Below are 9406 nucleotides of genomic sequence, written 5' to 3' on the forward strand. Positions count from 1 at the left end.
TATCCTTAAGTGTACATATATGAAATATCCCCAACTGGAGATATATTCCAAACTTTGCATTAATGAGACCTATATTAGGTTCTGCCAACACAAAACTAGTTGACACACATGCTATGGAGGCAAAGCTAACAATCCAAAACTAAAGAGAACCAGGAAAGTCATCTGTAAAACACACCAAGGGGAAACTGAAAAACCAATGACTAATGACCAAAATACTTGAAAAGAACCAAAGGTGAAGGTCAAGTGAGAATGACTAATTCCAGGATCTAAAGCAGTATTGCACAGTGTATGTTTGTATATGTATCAATACTATGAGGTCTTTTAAAAAAAGAAAATTTAACTCAAAAGTGCCATCAGTAGAGATGACCTTGGCAAATGCAGAGATAAATACTACTAATTGCTAGGTATCTTGTCCATCTATACACAAAAACAATACTGTAATAGTGACTGCCTGCTTCAGTTGCAGTCAGAGTTTTTCAGCTATTAGTCACGCACATAAAAACACCCACAGAGTTTCACTGTGAGGAATTACCCCACTTGAAGGCAGCAAGACAAGGTAACAGCCAAAGAATAAGGTCTTGAAGTCACCAGAATTCAAATTTCTTCTGAAGGGAGGAGTACGTGAGGAGCTAAGAAGTGCATGATTTAAATAACTGTGTGTATACATTCATATATATATATAATCTTAGTAACAACTTGCAGCAGCCTCCTTGAGGCCTGTAAGCAAAAGCTAAACTAATCATGCAGCTGAGCACTTCAGTATGAGATAGCCAACTAGAGGTTTTAATTAGCTTTTCATGAAATCTTAGCTGGGCACTATTTTTATGGAAGAAATTCCTGAAAACTCGGCACTGTTACTCTATACAGCTTGAGTAATCCCAACATTTCAGACAGCGAGGAGCCTCCATATGCCAAGACTCCTCACATAATTCTTCTTTATAAAGTCTTGGTTGAAATAACCATGTAAATTAAATTTTGTCAAAAGAAATAACTACAGACAAAGTATCTATTTCTGAAAAATTAGCTTAAGAGTCATCATTTGGCCAGTTTTCAAGGAGCCTTCAGAGTGCCTGTTGCTTCCAACAGTGACAATTAAGGATTGTCGCTTCACTGTCTGTGAATGAGCGTGGTCCTACAACACATTTCCAGACTGAAGTCTGTATCAGGCTCAGATGCTCTCAAGAGCTTCAGCAAACACATCTCTTTCCAGAGAAAAGTGGCATATTTATATATGACTTCACAGTTTGCCACAGTGTTTCTTACCTACCTTTTCTGAACATGTAACCCAAAGACGCAAATATCTATAACCTCAAACAAACAGCCAATAAACAAAAGCCTGTTAGCTGACTGTGACCTAAATCTCTACTTAAAAAAAGAATAAAAGCAGTCAAAACCCAGCAGTGTGTAATACTGTCTCAAGTTCTGTGTAACTAGCAGTTCTGCCAAAAACAATTTCTGAAAAACAATCCAACACTCCACAGTTTAGAACCAGACATTTTTTTGGACATATTCAACTGGTAACACAAAGCTAAAAGGTCAATTTAGAGAATCTTTTTTTTTTTTTTTTATTGCATTATTGTTCCACTGTATGAACGTTTTTTGTTCTTGCAGCCTTCTTTTCCTATTTGAACCGTTAAATAACGAAAAAGGATGGGAAACCCATTGTTTCAGTTTAAAAAAAGAATACGACAGTAACCAGTTTCTCACATCTGTCAAGCAAACTACATAAAAAACCCTCCAAAATCTCTGTATTGACTCCTACTTTGGGACACATGCAGGAAACACAGAACACTGATATCCCAGTGCACAGTTTGCACTGAGCTTCCTTCGTAGCCATCTGTACTTACACGGTCTTTGTCATCGGCTACATCACAGAGAATGTCATCGAGATCTAAGATCCCACCATCCCCGTGCTCCAGTCGATGTACTTGTATCCAGTAGTTTGGATCCTGCACAAAAGGAGAAGAAAATAACATCAGACATCACATGCCTACAGAAAAATGTTACTCAACCACAAAGCTAGCATTGCATCCTACAAATGCTTGACACCAAACATCTATTTAGGTCATATTTCTGTAGGTAAATGTAAACTGGCATGTAAAACCAAAATTCTTTTTCTAAATTGTCTCAGATTAGATATGGAGTCTTCCCACTTTCATCAGTTCTATATGAGTCACAATCCTATCACTGACACACAAGGGAACAGCATTCCCAATGTTACTGAACATATGAACTATATAAAAGGAAAATATACTGTCCTCAAAATAAACTATCTCAGACAGTGGTCAAAAGGCACACAACATTACAGGACAGCTGTGAAGACTGTGGGTTATTCACAGAACAGCTATAAAGGGTGCAAACCAATATGTAAACGCCATCAAAGGGCTTTCTACCTGTCCTTCGGTAGAGTCAGTAGATGGAATATCTAAATCTTATACTAAGAACACTTTCCACATTTTATATAAAAAAGGTACATAGACACACACATAGAATGTATAAATACAGATGCACATAAATGTGTGTGTGTGTGGTTTTGTGCTTTTACGTGTATCTACCAGTAACTGGGAAGACCAGCTTTATAGTCTTTATTATTACTTTTGATACCAAAGGAAACCATAAGGAATAGGGTTGTGTCCACAAAGTGTCTCCTGCCTATCGCTACATGACCAGAGGGCTGTTTAGTGCTCAACATGCTACTCCTTAAAGGATTTGTTTTCTAACGGGGGAAACTCAATCTGAACATGATACATAATTTTTCTTGCATCTCAAACACGCCCCCAAACAACATCCCGGGGCTGTTATTCAATATCTCACATTAATGGAGCTGCCTCAGGTTTCACTGAGAAGGTGTGACCACACAAGGTGACTAATGTGAGGACCTCCAAACTTGCAACATGTCGCATGTTCTTGACATCCTAAAAATAGCAATTAGCATCATTTTTTTAAAATATCAGTGTCTAGAAGTGGGAAAAAAAAAAACACTACACCAAAAAGAAAAGTAATAAATAAATAAATAAATAGCTTCCCCCCTAAAAAGCCTTGACAATGTTTTGATTTCTTAACAACAGGGCAGGAGAAGAAATGGGACCACCATAATTCCTCTAAATCCGTATATGTACTTAAATCTTGACAGAACATACTGAACAAAAGAATATCAAGAGATATTCATTTTGGCTTTAATATCCCAGAACTCTATTTATTTGCACATGATATATATGCATAGGTCAAATATTTTGGGGAATTCTGATAACTATGAAACTTGCTTCATTGTGTAAGTACATCCACCTTAAATACTGCTTTAAGTTATCATCAGATGATGATCAGATTTCAGAATTATATTACAGAGTCATTAGATCAGTCATTTCAGAAATTAAATTACAGACTTTTTTCTCTAATTTCTCTAAGTATTAAATATCATTACCTTCCATTTCTTCTAAGCAAGCATTTATTATACAATTAACTGGATTTCTAGTACATGGTTTTTCCCTAAACAGCACTTACTGTTGTAGCACATCACAGGAGATAATCCAGCATCCATTTTTTAAAAGTAAAAATTCAGGAATAACTAAAAATAGTATTACATAATTTACATTATCATGCATACAGAGGTGCATATCTAGCTACATGATAGAGAAACCTGCTCTGTAAAAAAAGGTATGTAATGCAAATACCAGGATGAACTTTTGTGTAAGTTTGAATACTCCACTAACACAGAAAGGGCTGGGAAAAGCCACCTATGTACACCAGAAATCCTTCAACGTTCCTTAAGAAACATGTTATAAGGGAAGTCAGCCGAAGAGGTGCCTTTGCAAAATCTGCTCTCAAATTAAAAGGGAAGAGGATCCTTCCTCACCCTCCAGTCCATTACAAAATCTCCTCTGCCTCTCATATCTACACCAAAGACTGAAGCACATTTGGAAAGACCCAGACTTTGAAGACACAACTAAACAGATAAACTATGAAGCATCTTGCGCTCCTAAAGGACTTGACTCTGTTTCCTCTGCTAATTTCTCCCTCTCAGAGTCAAGCCAGAATTGAACCATAAGCCAGCCTGCACTGCAAAAACAGAGACGGAAAACCTAGTTTGGGCTTTAAGAGTGTCTGATCCCTCATACATCACCCACTTCACCATTTTTGCTTGCAACACTTAATCTTCTTACTGAAGAAAGGAAACATGAAAAACAAATAACTGCAATACCAGCTCAGTGACATGACTACTACATCCATCAAAACAAACAGCACCTAAACTGAAACTACAGCTCCAATATTCCTGTATCCTTGTTTTTTCCTTCCTACCACAACTATTTCCTACCTCCAAGGCAAATGTAAAAAAAATTCATGATTACAGAATCAATAGTAGGAACACCCACTTCTAAATCACTATTGTGCTATTCCAGCATGCACAATCTACTTAAAAATAGCTTTGATATATAAGCTGCATCACTTCTGCTAATTACTTCCTTTAAAAGTTTCTCAATATTGCATAAGAAGTTTTAGATAAACTTCATTTTTCCTGCATCACCTACTAGTAGTGCCACAGCCTGAACTGCTCTGGTCGCTTTTCCTGTCAGACAAGGTCCTGATACAAAACAATACATGAGCAAGACCAGACAAGAAATACATAAAACTAGTTTGGCAAGAATTTACTCTGGCGGGATTTGGTAAGTAAATATGAAATAACAATGCAACTTTTCATTAAAGCCTTCTCCAAACGTCAGAGCAGCCCTTCTCTCAAGCCCTTCTCTTTTACTCTATTAAAGGTTTTGCATAAACCAAGGATTTGGTGGGGGAGGTTTGGGAGGGAAGAGAGGTCTAGGAGAGAAGGGAGTACTTTTATAGAGACTAGTTATACTGTAGAGGGGTGCGGGGGAAGAAAACAACAACATTGAAGCCAGTGATTTCTCTGAGTTATGAAAATCCACAGCTATTTATGGTTCCAAATTTTAGCAATTATTTCTATATATTAACCAACCAAACAACATGGAAGAAAAAAAATGCATAAATGTTCACATTTAAGTTCCTATTCCATGATCTGTCTAAAATGAACATAATGTTGTGTAAGAGTCAACTCATATGCACTGTTTGCTAAATACAAAAGAAACTGAACCAGACTTGACACTGATTTGAATTCAAGTACTACTACATCGATGTTACAAACATATTCACAGCTTGGCCAAGTTGTATTTCGTGATCTCAGCCAGTAAACAAATATTCACAATTCCCTATGCAGTGGCAGTAATACAGTCTTCAAACATTTTCTGAAGCAGTCAGATACAGTGTTTTGGCTTAGACCAGTTCTTAAGAGTCATGAAGTGGAAACTGGCTGTTTCCAGAGTTTACTGGACTTGACACAACTTTATCTGTGGGATAAAGTGGTCCAATCACTCCTTCAGGACACCTGAACACCTTTGGGGTCACCCTCTCTGGGTGGCAGTGCAGGGCTATCACGTGAGATCTCAACTCACAAATGAGGGACTGTCACCAACACTTGCCCACAGAGAGGTGACATGATCAGGGCATGTGCAACAGGGTGTTTTCATAAGCGAAATAGAAAATGTCTTCCAATTATTAAACAGGAAAAAATGTAAAGTATATTGTCTCCTAAAGTAGGTTTCTGTAAAGATGAAAAAAAAAACAAAACAGAATTTAAAAAAATCACTCAAACTTTCCAAGAAACTCGCTTCAGAATTGTTCTGGTTTAAGAAAACATCCCAGAGTCAGATATGTTGCTGTTGTTTCAAAATTTGAATTTGTATATTAGAATCAGATTTTCACATTTTGTCAGTAAGACAAAGCCACATTTATATTCTCTCACTGTTATGACTGTATAAAAGGGTACCGCACTCTCCAAATCTGCAATGCATTTAGACATAAAAACAGGCGTTGATAGAAAACTTATTAACTACACTGCTCCACCAGTGTCAGAGTTAGCAGTGTGCAATTATTTTAAAAAAGCTGTATAGATGCCTTCATCACTAGTTCATGCAGAAGAACCAGCAAGTTCACTTCATTGAATACAAGGACAGAAGTAACGCTAAACCTGATTTATAATATCTTCATTTAAATATTGCATCACTCAGCTCAAGTCTAAGCAAGTTAGATCTCCTGCTTCCTGTCTACACCCATTTAACTATTCTACTTGACTGTGATTACAAAGGTACTCATAATTTAAATCATGAGCACCACATTTTCTGCTCAAAAGTCCTCAGTAATGGGAGATAAATATTTGCTAAGTGAACACTAGCACTGAGAGTGGAAGCAAGAGCACATTACAAAAGCAGCAAGAATGTAGCCATTCATATTCTGTTTATTCCATAAAATAGGACTTCTAAAAAGCACAAAGGAAAAAACTGAGAAAACCATTAGTTTAAGTATTATCATTCACTGTTCTGTAGCTAACAATTTTATGTTCCCACATAATGGAAACAAGGACCATATGTGGAAAACAATATCTAGAAATCAGAATGGAAACTGCAATGTCTTCTTCTTAATTGCATAGGAAGATTTCTTGCTCCTTTACATCTAAATAGGTGTCTCGATTTTTGCAAACATACCGCTTCCAAAAATTTATTGAAATATTTAACATAAAAAGATTCAATAAATAAGATCATTCTTTTAAATACTTTGTCCCTATCATACAAGAGGACAGCACCAAAACTTCTCAGCAGCAGCCATCTGTTTAACAGAAAGCAGAAAATCAGGCTCCTAAAAGCCTGCTGTACAATGCTTGGTGTTTACAAATTGTGCCCACTACTGCGATTTAATCTCATCTGCCACCAGGAGGATGTCCTGAAGCATCAGAAAAAACAACTGGAGGTGGGATGGTAGACAGGAGGGTGTGCCTGTTTAATTTCTTACATTTCATTTGAAGACCATACAGAGAGCACTACTGGGGGAGGACATCAAGCTCTCCCCAAGAAGTCTTTGTACTTCTTATTTTTGACCATAACAACCTGGATTTCCCAACTACAGCCTTCAGCTGGGTGCTGATCAACGTAGTTGCCATTACCATTTGTTATTGATCTGATTATTTTTTCACACACTCCTGTATTTTCTAATCTGTTCTGGCCCAAATAGGAAGTGTATTTCTTACCACACAGCAGTCTCTGTGGAAATGGATTGGCTTTGCCAAGCTGAGTTCACAGAGGCTCTCTGTACCTATCAAAGACCATGTTTCTAGAACTGTAATTATTTACATTAGATATAATTTATAGCTTTTTGCTCTAAAATCCTTTTCAGTACATAGATCCTTAAATGATTTTGCAAAAACACTATCAACTGGACAGTTGTGCACAGGTATTTCAGCGTAACTCACAAAGGAAAACAGACTCACCACCTGGACTAAGGAAAGAGCAAAAGCAGATCCAAGTCTGTCAATATAACTTCTCATTTATAAAGAAGGAGATAAAGGGGAAGTAAGTATATATTATTAGTTTCTGCTTAAAATCATCTGGAATTCAAGATCACAAGGCCATATGTGTGGCTATCTTCACTGGACTGAGTTTTTTGAGAGCAGATAAAGCCTTTGTGGCAAAAGAGTACAACAGAGATCAAAACCAACTAAATCATCAGGCTGGGGTGTGTACCCAGACTTGTCTGTTCAGCAGCATACGGCATTTGGGTGTGTTAATAATCTGAAATGAAAATGATGGTTAATAAAAAACTAATATATCTGAAAATTTGCCAGCGAATTCATTCATTTCCCTGTCTAGTTCTGTGCTGCAGGAGGGAACCGTCAAAACAAGCAGTCAGGTGCCAAAGGAAAGCCACGAACACTCACAGCATCAGCTGGATTCCAGTTACGTTCCGTGGCCTGACAAGCCAGCAAGAACAAGTCCCTGGGTTTGAATTGCATCTCCTTCCCACTGTCTACCTCCTCAAATTCCAGGCACAAAGACCTGTTGCATAACACACAGGAACAGCAATGGGAGAATGAGCTTCAAATACAACTGTGCTCTCTAAAGGATGTTGATGCTGCAGCCCGGACAGTTGGCGCTAATGGCACAACTGAAATGCATTCACTGTCCCGGCAAAGGCACAAGCCGGAAAAATACTTAACATTAATGAAAGCAGCCCAGCCTCAGAAAGCAAGTGATACCTGTAGCAACTCTTAAGTTACCAGGTGATGAGTTGAAGGAACAGTTATCTTTTCCATTTCTGACCTCACTCCACCTGCAATCACTCCCCTCACACCAATTTTAAAGCACATTCACTCCACCTTGACCTGTATCCCATGAAGTCAAGAAAAACAGGGCTACAGACAACAACAGAAAATAGCTGAACTCTGTACAGCAGAAAATAAGCCTTATCCCTTTCATCTTTTTGATCATTAACCTGTAAAACTGCTCTTCATTCTGAGGATGTACCACACTAAAGCTAACTTCTTGCAATTCTGTATTACTAAGAAAGAGGAATACACACCCAGGAAGGTTACAAATCATGCTGTTATGAGAGGGTTTGGTAAAGGATTCTGGTTTTCCAAATATACAAGAGTATATACAGTGTCTTCAACCAAGAGGTATATACTGACCTGATACCAGTTATGAAAAAAAAAAAAAAAACAAAACATACAAGTCTGATCACATACAAGTCTGATCACTGAAGCATCTTGTTCCACTTTTGCACTCAGCAGTGCTTTCTCAGCCTTGCTAAAAGAGCTTTAGCTTAGGAGAAATCCATCCAAAAAAAACCCAGAACATATGGCAAATACCACTCTTCCTGAGATACTGACATGTTGGAAAGGCTGTTTATGAAGTAAAACAAGTAATGTTAGGTTTTGCATGCATCTGGCATGTCCAGTTTCAACAATAACAGTGACTTACTTAAAAATTGATCACATTACACAATCACTGTTAGTCCTCAGCATAGAAGTCTGATAGCTAAAGAAAATGAGCCAAGTAGTTGTTCACTTCAGTAATTAAATGTCTCCTAAAACCCACTAAATTGAAATGATATAGTCAGTAAACCACTGGAACACTACTATATGTTGAGTTGTGCTGCATTACTACTGAAAAAAAAAGCATCAAGGAAATACCGGATCTTGCTTTCATTGGCAAAAGGTTGCTATTAAAAATGTTAAATTTATCTTGGCCATTACCTACTACACAGTTTGCATAAACTTTTGAATATATATAAATTAATCTCTTGCTCTTCTGAAAAAGAATGACGATTTCCTAAATCTGTAAGCAAAGTAGTCTGTGATCTTGCTAGAGCTAAACTTCCTTTTTTCCTACCTTGGGATAGGATATGTGAGTTCTTCCTATTAATGCATCACAAAAGTCTGGAATTTTTTATTTATTCTTTTAACTCATCCACTTTACCTAGAAGTATTCTACACCAATCCATGAGAAATCACAGCACTAATTAATCTAAATCAACTTTACTATGTACTGCATATTTTCATTAC

General features: G+C 37.3%; 1 protein-coding gene across 1 annotated transcript in view; it reads right to left on the reverse strand.

Moving 5' to 3' along the window:
* Positions 1-9406, reverse strand: part of LOC114067796 (partitioning defective 3 homolog) — a gene marked incomplete at its 3' end in the record, with an annotated part of 210313 nt that overhangs the window by 199701 nt on the left and 1206 nt on the right. The window contains exon 2 of the mRNA XM_027903476.1: positions 1848-1949. Within this exon, the coding sequence (XP_027759277.1) occupies positions 1848-1949 (102 nt within the window). The remainder of the gene's footprint in view (positions 1-1847; positions 1950-9406) is intronic.

The sequence above is a fragment of the Empidonax traillii genome, unplaced genomic scaffold, assembly GCF_003031625.1.
Source record: "Empidonax traillii isolate 1590-97213 ecotype Southwest subspecies unplaced genomic scaffold, ASM303162v1 scaffold967:size223382, whole genome shotgun sequence".
NCBI lineage: Eukaryota > Metazoa > Chordata > Aves > Passeriformes > Tyrannidae > Empidonax > Empidonax traillii.